We start from the raw sequence: 12871 nt of genomic DNA, 5'->3' as shown, positions 1-12871 counted from the left end.
ATCTAATAAATAATTAAACCTTAAATTCGGCAAAGCTACACAGAATATAGATTTGGCCTATTTAATATTTGGAAATTTGAAAACCAAAAATAATATAGATACCACAATGATGTTAATAAGGCAAAGTGAGGTTGTTGACAAGGTTTGCTTTGGAGGCTATGTCAATTTATGTTAATTCAGTGCAAAATCAGTCTGGGATATTGAATACATTACCATTTTCCACTTTGTGCCCACTGACTTGTAAATCTTAAATTATTAGCTTTTATGTCTGATGGTTTTATCAATTGCCTATTTTAGATTGAAGTATATTTTTAAAAAAAATCAGAATAGCATAAGTTTTCTGTTTACACCATCTTTTCAGCTACTTTAAATTAGCAATGAAGCTACCACGTAGTGTATATGAAGATACCTGCACTTCAGAAACAATAAGAGTGTGGCTGAAGTGTGGCTACACCAGCAGATGTGAACTAATTTTTCATCCTTTCCAAGTCATAAACAATTAACTGTTTCTTTTCCATAAACGCAGACTATCTATTGTAATGTAATGGAACAAATACAAAGCATCTGGAAAGAAAATAGTTATAATTAAATTAGTCTTTCCAATTAGAGAAAATGGTGAGCCTTTCTCTTGATTTAGAGTTATAATAATCATTTGTAATCTGATTTAAAAGGGGCTTATGGTTGCATTCATAAAACTGGGAGACATTAGGATTGACATGACCTCTTAGGTACCTAGAGAAATTATAGGTCTACAGAGGTAAGAATATATCATTAAGTCCTGAGCTGACAGCAATTTTTTATTTGTACTGACCTTTGGTTGGATTAAGTCCAGTCATCAGAAAATAATTCCATTTCAAGCAGCTGAGCATTATTATCAGGTTTCGCTGATTCAGGATTAAGTGTACCTCAGTGGCCCAGGAGCTCATTAGGATGAGCTGTCCGTTCGCTGGTGGCGTTTGTGAAAAGACTGAGGAGGAAAACACGATGGAGCTGTTTCTGTCTGATGTGTGAATATCCTCTACAGCTCCGTTTTTAGGTGTTTGTAGTGTTCTAGACTCCTGTGGCTGACAGCTAGACTACAACACATTTCTACAAATGATATGGACACTTGAATGCAACCATAAACCTTAAGAAGCCTTTGTGGGTTCCTGGTAGATCTGGTAGCCAGACATCTCTTGCTGCTAATGCACAGAACTGGATAGTGCCCGTTGACAAGTAGATCGGCCTAACCCCTGGCAGAAGTTATAAACAAAGAGCTTCTCAGCTTTTTCCGAGGACAGTGCTTACTCCTATAGGTGCTATTTTAATCCTACACAAAACATTGAAGAGCAGGAGGAGGAGCCCTTTTTCAAAAACAATGTCCCTTGTCAAGGGACATCGGGGCAAAAGCTCGGGTTTCCTTGCAGTCTGAGAGCCACTGTCTCTGGGGAGATGCTTAATCACCATGCTGTTGTATTTGATGGGGTGCTTTTGTCTTGGGAGTCCTTTTGAAAATGCTGAACTTTGCATAAATAAATATTCACCAAGTCAGAGAGAGACTAATTCTATAGCCCAATGGTCAGGACAGCCAGAATGGATGAAGGGACAGGTAATCACAGCTGCTTCCCGGCTAATATCACCCAACAGCACAAGTGGGCTCAGTCAGTGTCACCTCAGCACTTCAACCCCATGTTCCAATTCAGGAAGATGCACCTTCAATTTTCTCTCAGGACACGGCTTGTAGAGGGCACAATGGGTCCCAGTTTGGATGGCAACTGAAAGAGTATATGTAAAGTGTATGCTACTAAGAACAGAGGACTTTAAAATGGATTCTGAAGAGATACAAAAATCTTAGCTCGCATTATTTAATTGTTACTGAAACTGGTGAATGAATTAATGAAATCTTTTTCAAACACCTGGGTAGCAGAGTCAAATATCACAGACAAAGGATCTTGTATCCTTCATCTGTTACACTTTTTATTACAGATCACCACAAAGTGCTTAATGAGGGGGTAAAGTTTCTTAATACTTCCTCCACATTAGCTTGTAGGGAGAAAGCAGGAATGAGTAGATTCAAGGATTCATGGCTCTGTTGACTGTTTATTCTCTGGGCTGAAGTGTGATTAAACTATTGGACTGGTGAATACACTACACTGAATATTCATGCAGATGCCATGCTCTCTGCCTTATTGCAGAATATTAGGACAGCAATATAGCTCCATACATTCAAACTATACAATCTGAGCATATTTAGTCCAGTTTCAACATGGCTGGACTGACTACATTTCAACTTAGTGAAACTAAGTTTGCCTGTGAAGCAGGGATCTAATGTATTTTCCTAAGCAGTTGTCATACCAAGAGGCTTCCTTAGTTGGTAGGTTAAGGAGAAAATCACAGCACACTATTCAAACTAAGTGCTTTGTTGTGGGTTTTTTGGGGTTGTTGGGGTTTTTGTTGTTGCTGTTTTTGTTGGTTTTGGGTTTTTTGGGGTGATTGTTAAATGGGAAAAGACCTGCTCTCTACTTTTCAAGTATTCTGCTTTTAAAAACTGCACTAACATCCACTTCATTCAAAAAGTACTGTGGACTCTATATATGAATGTAGAATTGCACTGTGTCTTAACCAATAGCTGCATTAAATCTGATGAGCAATTTAATCAAGAACATGATTGATCATTGAGATATATTACAGATCTCTTTAGTTCAAAGCACTGTTATTCAGGACCTTTTTCTTGAGCTTTGTTTCAGGGAAAGGTACTCTGCAGGACCATGATTATGTAGTAATGATATTTTACCTCAGGAGCAAATAGGGCTCAATTCCCTTAGTGAGGGGCATCTGTTCTCTTCATATTTTTTCAACCTCTTGCCCCCTACCTGAGAACTTGTGTGTTTGTTTAACAGTTTGGCTGTTTGCTTAAGGAAGTTTTGACAAGATAGCTAAACTGGTCCAACAGCTTGCTGGTCCCAAAAGCCGGGGTCCCACTTTGCTCCCCTGACAGCTCCCAGGTGCATGAATCTGTCCTCAGTCTTGCAGTTGCTCTGATTTTTGACTTCTTAGTGAGACAGATCGGTTCACTGTGCTGCCTGAGATCCATTCACTTCCTTCTGTTCATTTTCTGTGGCTGGTGGGCTTTACAAAACAGGAGTCAAACTAAGAGCTTATTGCTGCTGAAAGAAAAAGTGAAAAAAGTTTCTTTCTTTGCTTAGCCATGTATCTGATTACTTTTTCTTCTAATCTTGAGTGTAGTCAGCCCTGTTCCTGAGCTAGCATCATTAAAATGGTATAAAATACATTTTTTAAAAATACTGTCTATTTAATCAATTAAGTCTGTTTAAAAAAAAATTTGACTTATTCAATAGGTAATGCACAGCAGATGACAGGGCCACAGGATTTAGAATCAGAGTATTGAAGCTATCAAATGAAAGGATTAGAAGAGGCAGGGAGGGAGACTGAAGACCTTTGCAACAGAGGAAGTCAGCTTTAAATTCCTGTGAAACTCCAGTCTTCAAGAGCTGAACTGATTTGCCAGAGAGTCACATGAGCAGAGACTGAGGGATCTGCATAGGTAAGAGTAAAGGAGGGAAGGAAGGGGACAGTGAGGTGAGAGACTCCTTTTTGTCCTGTTGATTAGCAGATGAGCTCAGTTACCTTGTGTCAGTGCCCAGTTGTTAGTGCCCAGTTCCGTGTGGGGAAGCTCTGTTAAGGGATCACCTCAATGGAGCTGGGGAGAAAGAGAGCAAGAAAAGCATGGCGGGGGCATGACCTGAAAGCCTTGGAAAGGAAGATGGTGAACACTGAGGAGCAGGGGAGGACAGGAACTCTACATTTCCTTTGCTGTCAAATTAAATCTGATGTGAACCTTGCCCTTGTACAATAATCCCTTTTCTCCTTGTATTCTTGTTAGACTCTTATCAACGCATTCCTGTACTGAGTTCCAACAGTGACCTTAACACTTTTATGAGATGTAATTCCTCCCACAAAGAGCAGGAATAACAGATTTCAGATTTGCAATGAACCTAATCTTGACAAGACATATCTATTGCTATCACAATAAAACATGTCTGTAAAAACACCAGAATTGTTCTCTTGCTTCCCACAGATTTTAGAGATGGAATTGATCTGTGGACACTGAGGCTCCAGTTTCATCTTCTACTAACAAGCATACCAGCATTTCTCTCTTTGGTGAACTCATGTTCAGGCTTGGCAGAATCAGTGCTTTTAAACACATTTTAGATTCCAAATATGTTCCCCAAGGAATAAAATCCCAAAAACATTCACCTACAGCATTGAAATGGAGCGGCCATAAGAAAGATGACAAGGAGTTGTGAAAAGAAAGTTAAGGGAAGATGTTCTACTTGAACTTCTCAAGTTTGTTTTGTGTTATTCTGTTGAAGATTGTCACAAATTAGGTTATCACCAGTGATAATTACTGCTGTCTAGTCTCATTGTAGCTTGTAGAGTGCTGAATTCCTGGGCAGCTCGTGTTCTTGAAGCTGTGCTGGTATCAGTGGTGACACTGACAGGCAGGCTAGGGGCCCCCTCAGCCTTTCTTATCCACACCTCTCTCTGGAAGATCTGCCCCATTACCAAGTGCTGGATAGGAAAGAACCAAGGAAGTAAACAAATGTGCGATTGCACTTTAAGAAACTTGAGATTAAAATCAACCTTTGAGTTTAAATTTTTCATACAATAGAAGTAATTTATCCTTCAGCTAAAGAAAAGCAGATGTTGGAATGGAAATACACATGAGAAGACATAGAAACAGTTGTGAAAGCTGTAACTTTTTTTATTTGCAAAGTGTATTTTTACTTGTGAAAAGAGGGTAGTAGAAATAAAAGGCAGCATCAACAGCAAAAAAAGTCCAAGTCAATAGCAAACCAGAACAGAAGGCAAAGAACTCTTTGCAGTGTAACCCTTCAAAAATCCCTCATAATTACTAATTACTCTGGCACATTTGTGTGGTAAGAATCTGTTCTTGGTGTGAATTCCTAAGGACAAGGGTATTTTAAATGTTGACCTATTTCTTTCAGACACTGTGCCACTGAAGACAAATTACTGTGAGACTTTTGATGGGTGGGGATGCAAAGCTTGCAAGCCTTCAGTAAGAGAACCATTTTGCTGAAAATTTATTTCTGATATGTTCAGCAGAACAGTCCCACCTGCTCCGTACTGAAAGATTTAGCTTCATGTACATCCCTGACTGCAAGTGAAATCAGCAACTTGTAATCTTCATTTGTAATTGATTTGGGCTGTTTGGTTGTACATTTTAGGAAGCATATTTCTTTAGGTACCCTGCTGTCTCTGAATTCAGTTGGAGTTTGTCACTGAAGCCATCTGTCCTTCCAAGAAAATAATAGTTTTAATCAATGCCTGCTACAGTGGTAGCTGTGCTGGAGCCTGGATCACTTGTATCAGCAACTGAAAATGATCCTTGGTAATCTACATCATTATATACCTGTAGATATATTTATGTTTCATATTTATAAATAAGCAAACACAAAGTACATTTATAATGAGCTTCTAGTAAAGTATGGTTTCAAAAACAATAAGAATAGCATTGTTTTATTGTATGTCCTGATAGAACTAGAATGGTGGGAAGATAGTAAGACAATTGTTATTAAAACATTCTCTTCAAACTTCACCCTGTGCAAGATGAAAGATTTTTCAGAGAAAATTAAAAGATTGACAGAAAAATTTTTGCATAAAGAGAAAGGATTTTAAGAAATCTGTACCTTCTTTATAAGCAACAATCCCAGTGCTCATGTAATTTCAATTGACACGTGATTTATGGCTGTGAAAAGGAGTCTGTATAGCTCTTTCAAAACATAAAGTGAGGGAGTGGCATCCTTTGAGCAAAAACCTCTGGGGCTCTATCTGCTTAAGTGTTTCCTAAGTTTAAGCACTATGAGAATATGAGAATACTCCATTGTTAGGGGATTTTGGAGGCATGTCTGGATCAAGGAAGTACTTCCTCGTCATGCTGTTTCCTTTCCCAAACAATGTAAAAAATGGCCTTTTCAACCAAACATCTAGAGGTGGTCACTTTGTACATTGTCCAACCAGAGCACAACCATCGCAAGATAAACCATTCACTTGCATGAATGGCTCCATGTTATTACTGCCACTTCCGTTTTATTTTCATGGTGATTTTGTTTTGATTTATGTATATGCATAGAAGTTCAAGCCCCTGTATAATGATTGTGTCATAAAACTGGCCAAGAAAGCAGCAAGTGACACCCCCTGCTTACTGCCCTCAGTGTACATTTGCTGGGGCAGCCTCATTACCCCCCTCAGGTTTTCACATGCTCCTCTAATGTGGATTGGATACCACCTGATCAGACAGAGTAAAAACACACCTACAAATAATGAATTACCAAACAAATAATGGGTTACAGTGGCATTTTACTCCGCTGCTTTAAGTGTTCTGACTTTGCATCCGAACAACATTTCAGAGGAAGCAAAAGTAAGTTTGTGTACATGTTCCGTTCTTGGTTTAGCCTTGCATGATCCAAAGGATTTCTAACTAATCTCAGGCACTCAAAATGTGTGCATTAGAGTATTAGGTGAATATCCATGTTTTAGTCCAGATTGCTGTTGGCACATTGCAAAAATCATAGCAAAATACTTAGTGCCTGAATTCAGTGGGAAAAGTTTTTGTAAGTACATTATAAATATTTTAAACCACCACATAACATTTTAAACTGGTTTGTAACCAATACTCAACAATTTGCAACCAAACCCATATTTGTTCTCTGTTCTGTGTCTTGAGTTGCATATTTAAAATTACTTGGACACAGCTATTATTTTATGACTTCAAGAAAGTGCTGAGAGTATGCATTGTGTATATCTTGAAGAATGTCATGATTATTTTGTATGCTAGAAAGAAGTAATTTGGAAAAAGACTTGGAAAGCCCCTTTGAAAACTTTGGCAAATTCTTGGTCTGTGTGGACTTGTCCAGTGTATAAATCATAAAATCAGTTTCATTCACCTTTGTCTCTGAATTTACACTTTGAGAAATGTATTTACTGGGACCACTTTTGCTTCACAAAGATCTAAAAAGTCACAGCCTCAAAAAAAATCAGCCAAAAGGTGATTTTGGTTTGAAGTGGAGTAAATTAATATTTTTTACCAACATGGTATATTTGGAATAGCTCAGTGGATTTGAGAGAAATTTGCCTTATTTTCTCTGATTTACTCATAGGTAAAAAGAACTGGATTCATAATTTCTTACTATGTTTCATGACTGCAAATATTTGCTCTGTAAACAGTACAAATATGTATTATATTCATATTTATGAAGTTTATGAAGAATATTATGTTATTCAGGAATAAATACATGTGGCTTTTGACTCATTTTTCTTGCTGAAGCAAAACCCCAAAAAACTTGCCACTCCCTTTCAAGACAGTCTTCTGTCCATAGGTTCATTAATTCTACTCAGAACAATGGCAGTTTTAGAAAAGTTATCCCTCTGGGGCATGGGTTTAAGTTTTTTTCAAATTTTGCTAATTAATTTTCTACACAAATTCTTTCTGTTGTTTGCTTAGTGTCCTTTTAGTGGTCTTTGGCAAGAACATGACTGCAGAGTTTATTCTGTTTAGCACCCCCTTTCCTGTTAACTCTGCTTGAGGTAGCAGTTGGTTGACTGAAGCATAATGGGAATAATCTAAGCTAATGCTGGGGGCTCTAAACATTTCCTCAACAAATAAGCAGCAGCGTGTTGATAGCCTGTAAGTATTTTATAAGTGCAATTAAATCACAGTGATTGATTGGGCTGGGGTGAAATTCAGAATAATTTAGAACAGCAAATTCTTCACAAGGAAACCCTCTCTAAATTAAGAAAACACAAACGAACAACAAAAATAAACCATTTAAGGAGTTCTGCTCCTATACCATGTTTTCCTAATTTCTCAGCCCTGTTTAGGAGGAACAACTTGATCAAAGTGAGACCTTTTGTTTCTTGAGAATGGATCTTTTCTGCTGTTAATTTATGTTGAGTGAAAACTCACATTAGAGTTAACTGATCTAGAAGTTTAGTTGCTAAAAGTGGGGGAGGAAATCTGTGCCCTTTTCATTTTATCTCACTTTTCTCTCCCTTTGCCTGGCTCCAGGTTACAAAATCTTGCACTTTCGTAGTACTTGTTGGATTCCTCATAAAACGCATTCAATTCACTAAATTGCTGGGAAATTACCTATTTTCTGCCAGGTTTTGTGCTTGTTCAGCACTGAATCAGCTCAACACAGAATCAGATGATTACTACTGTCATTGCAAGGGAAGGAATGCAGGATGCAGCCAAGGTTGCAGCCTCCTCACTGGAGAGAAGGGAAGTTGAAAACAGAAAGGTCTTGTACTTATGAAAATATCTAATATGAAGTATGGGATTTCATGCATAGTTTAGCATAGTGGTACTGGGTCCACAAAATCACTAGGGTGCTGTGCCTGTGAAAAAATTTGGTACTACCCCTGCAATATCTATGGTGCCTGTTTCAGTTCTGTCTGAGTAGTAGATATTAATTTTTTTTCACTTTTTTGACTTCTAGGTTGTTTTTTATATGTAAGTAACAGTTTTGGCTGTTTTGTTAATGTAAGTACAAATACTCCCAATGGCTCTGTTCTCTTGGGTATCCGTTACTTCTGAATGCACTCCACTGATGTGAAGACATGACTAACTACACAATTAAGATTTCAGCATTAATTATTGGTAATCCTATAGTCTGGCTGATTCATACTAAAAATATTTTCAAGAATTGGTACACATTCTGTGTTTTTAAAAGGAATGTGAAGATTTTAACATTAAGAAAATCTGGATGTAGACAGGATAGGGAAAGCTCCATAGAGGAAAACCACTTTCCTCCCTCAGAGCAGATACACTTTATTAGAAGAACTTTATTTCTAGTTAGAAATGGCTTTGATTCAGCAACATTTGATTAGTGTTAACTTGTAAAACTAAATTTAGAATCACAGCAAAGGCAGAAGAAATTTATGATTGACTTTGTACATAGGGCATAAAGGTTAAGCACTTGCAGTAATCTGAGGCTGTAAACTTTGGCAATTGCTTTTAACACACTGGTTTTCATTTGTAGATATTTTGCCTCAAAAAGTTCTCTAAGTGACAGTTTAAGTAATTCTAAACATAATGTTAACTGGAGCAAATGTATTCCAGTGAAAAAAACATATGACATGGAACTCAGAGGTGTCAACTGAATAAAAAGTATGTACTGAAACTCATTTTCCTGCTTTTCACAAGACATACAATTTTCTAAGACATTATTGCGTATTTAGAATTGTAAATAAAAGCACTGAGAAAAATTCAACCAGAAATGAAAATACCACTCAAAATAACTTTTTTTCATATACTTTTATTTTTCCTTGAACAGAAAATTTTGCAAACCATCAATTACTGAGACTGGAGGGAAAAACCCTAGCATGTAACAGAGGAGGCTTTGGTTATAAGTGCCATTTCTACAGCAGAGTTAAGCTATTGTAAACCAAACATCTTGTAGTAAGGTAAAAATATCCAAGCAAACTTTTAAGAATAACAGCAACACCAAAAACATTTACATATAAACAACAGAGAAATATTTTCTAAACTTTTAACAGTCACTTTGCTACAATCCAAAGTGTTTAGTTCACATATCTATACATACAGTCACTAAAACTTTTGTGAACCAACCACTTGTCCACAGGACCTGCCTAGACAGTTTGTCATCAATACGAAAGGTTTTTTTTATATAAATAAGTCAATTAAACTTCACAGAGACTAAAAGAAACAATATAAAATTCCAGCTGTAAATAAATCTGTACATTATGGTCAGTCTTATTTGTCTGAAATCTTGCGCAGCTTTAAAGTGTCTCTTTATAAAATGATGGCAAGGAGCAGCGTTAGCTGGAATGGAAACTCGAAGACTCTGACTCTGTAGAAACAGAAGAATGTCCTGCACGTTTGCCTTTTGAAAGAATCTTGAGGCTTGATCCTCTGCTAACTGATGTCAAGGCATTTTGAGCTGATGTTTTGAACTTGGCACCCAAGAAGGCATACAGAATTGGATTCAGGCAGCAGTGGAAGAACGCCAGGGCTTCCGTAATGGAGATCCATTTGTGCACTATGGTCTCCAAGCTGCAGCGGTGCCTGATGACTCCCAGCAAGATGAAGGTGTCGATGCTGATGCCAATATAATATGGCAGCCAGCAGGCAAAGAAGGCGAGGATGAGGATAACCGTGGTCTTCAAGGCTTTGCGCTTCTGGTGGCCTTTGGAGTGTGACAGCTTGGATATGATAATACAGTAGCAAGTCAGAATTATCAGACCAGGCAAGACAAGTCCTACTAAGATATGCTGGAATCTGAATGAGATCAGCCAGTTTCCATGAGGGTATATGCGATCACAGAGATACTTTCCTTCTACTTCACTGGTACTGGCGAAGATTAAGTCGGGCACTGTCAGAAGGAAAGCTGGCAGCCACACGCCTACATACACCACCTTCTCAGCCAACAGCTTTCGTGGGCGCTGGCTGTTGGTGGCGTGGACTATTGCCAGGTAACGATCTAAACTTATGAAGGCCAAAATCAAGACACTGCTATAGAGGTTGACTGTGTAAATGACATGAACTGCCTTGCACAGAACATTCCCGAAGTACCAGTTTATGGCTGCATCCACAGACCAGAATGGCAAGGTGATGACAAAAAGGAGGTCAGCCACAGAGAGGTGCAGCCTGTATTTATCAGTCATGCTCCTTTGCTTCTTCTGGTAGCCCATAACAATAATAACCAATCCATTGCCAATTATTCCGGTTAGGAAGATGATGGAGTAGATTGTTGGCAAGAAGATCCGGTTGAAATCGGCATTCTCATGTTGATAGCATGGCTCTTCGTAGTCTCCATAGTCACCCGAACCAATCTCATCTGTGCCATTTTCAGAAAGTTCAATTAATAACCCAGAGGACAGCTAAAAAAAAAAAAAGGAAGAAACTTAAATTACATGTTAGCTTCTCTGCAAAAACTTAATTCTATATGACAATATGTGAAGGGTTGTATGAACAGTCTCCACTGTCACAAATGGGCAAACGTTTTGAAAATCAGATGGGAAAATACAATGTTTACATACACATATATAAAATACACAGCAAATAGAATAACTTTAAAAACTTCCTTTGTCTTTCTCTGAGGAGTAAGATCTTGCTAAGGGCAGGGCATGCAGGACCAAAGAAAGACAATGGCTACTCCCAGAAATATGGTTGGTTCAGGACACTTCAGTGCTCTTATCAGATGGACACTACAAATGGGAGAGCCCAGAAAGTGCCAGATGCGACAAGTCTGTCCACACAGAGCATGACCTATCACATTTAACTTCTACAATAGAGGGCTATAAAAAAAATTACTTAGAAATGCTGCTCCGAAGTCCCTTCTCATTAAGAGGATGGGGTCAAGGAGAAATAGAGAAGGTACCCTCGGCTGATGTAATAAAGGATAAATAATAGCAATAATTCCCTGCTGAGAAGCAATTGACAGCTCCACACACTCAGATAGGGAAAAAAAACCGCAAAGCCCATAAAGAAAAAAAGAAAGAGAGAGGTGACCTTAATCAGGGGAACTCAAAGCCCGTGAAGGGTCACCACGATGGGCCACGTTCCCTCCCTTTGTTCCCCACCCTCTGCGGTTGCGGGCCGGGGGTGAGCGCGGCCGGCGCGGGACTGCAGCCGGACGGACCAAGTGAGCTTAGCGGTGGAAAAAGGAAGCGAAATTTGGTGAGGGCATGAAAGCGCGTCAGGAAACCACCAACGGTTTTGGCCACGGCGCTAAAAGCAAAGCTGGCGGGAGAGTGCCATCTGGCTATGTGCAATTCCTCAGGTTTTCAGATTTTTTGCTGTCATGCCCTGTGTCCCATGGACCCCCCGAGCTCCGCGCAGGGCGCGCCCCAGAGACCCGCAGCGCTTCACACGCGGAGGCACCGGCACCACGCGGGCATTAACTGCGGCAGTAAAGTTTGAACTCGCCAGAGATCTCCTTTTTGCTCCTAAATGCTCTCCAAACCAAGGCAGAGGAGCTGCCCCCGCAGGAGTGGGTTGCCGCCTCGTTTCTCTCGGGGAGCGGGCGGGACGGCCGGGCGCTGCCGCCGCTCCCGGTCCCGCCGGCAGCCCCGGTCTGGGCGCGCACCGGGGCAAAGGGATACCATGCCCTGGAGTCACACCGCTCCAAACTTCCTCGCCTCTTCCCTCATCATTCCCGTAGCCCTAACTTCTCTGCCGGCGTTTTTCAGTCCACAAAGGTGCCACATGTCACTTGAACTGACGGCCGAGCCGTCAGAGCCCCAGAGAAGGAGCGGAGTCCTGCAGCTGGAATTGGCAGTGGCTGCAGCTGTGCCAAGGTCCGAAGCGCTGCAGGCAGAGGCAGCAGGGGCCGGGGCTCAGAGGGGAGCCCTGCCCGTTCGCGCCCGCAGACCCCTCCGCTCTCCCGACCCCGCCGCCCGCAGTCTCCGCCGAGGGCACCTTTGTTTGCAAACAGCGCGCACATGGGCGGCCGGCCGCGCTCCCGGCACTTACATCCAGGCTGTCGAGGCTGCTGTCCATGCTCAGAGCCATCGGACGGCTCCGCGCTCTCAAACTGTTGCCGCTGTCGCAGCCGCGCCTCCCGCAGTGACACCACTGGCCGCTGCTCCAAACACGCCCCGGCTCTTCTGGCGGGACGCGCCTCCTTTATAATAGTCCCGAGCTGCCCCCCGCCCCCGGGGCAGCCGCGTCTGGCTCCTCCCCGGCGATGTCTCCGCGCTCTCGGGCTCTGGGCGGGCGCCTCGGGCCGCTCTTTGTCTGCCGCCCCGGGCATGGGAATTGCACTTGCCCGGCGCGCCCGCGGGGGCCACGCTCCTCACGGAGGCATTTGCCCCCTTCTGATTGATG

At 41.0% G+C, this 12871-nt stretch overlaps 1 protein-coding gene across 1 annotated transcript; it reads right to left on the bottom strand.

The window, feature by feature from the left end:
- Positions 1–9318: 9318 nt before the first annotated feature.
- On the bottom strand, positions 9319–12670 carry CXCR4 (C-X-C motif chemokine receptor 4). The gene is made up of 2 exons (XM_038143420.1): positions 12518–12670; positions 9319–10923 (listed from the first exon to the last, which is right to left on the bottom strand). The coding sequence occupies exons 1-2, from the start codon at positions 12554–12556 to the stop codon at positions 9862–9864; spliced, it is 1101 nt and encodes a 366-aa protein (XP_037999348.1). The 5' UTR covers positions 12557–12670; the 3' UTR covers positions 9319–9861.
- Positions 12671–12871: the final 201 nt, after the last annotated feature.

This window comes from Motacilla alba, chromosome 7, assembly GCF_015832195.1.
Source record: "Motacilla alba alba isolate MOTALB_02 chromosome 7, Motacilla_alba_V1.0_pri, whole genome shotgun sequence".
Classification (NCBI taxonomy): domain Eukaryota; kingdom Metazoa; phylum Chordata; class Aves; order Passeriformes; family Motacillidae; genus Motacilla; species Motacilla alba.
Note: the sequence above shows the minus strand (reverse complement) of the source record. Positions and strands in the feature narration are given on the sequence as shown.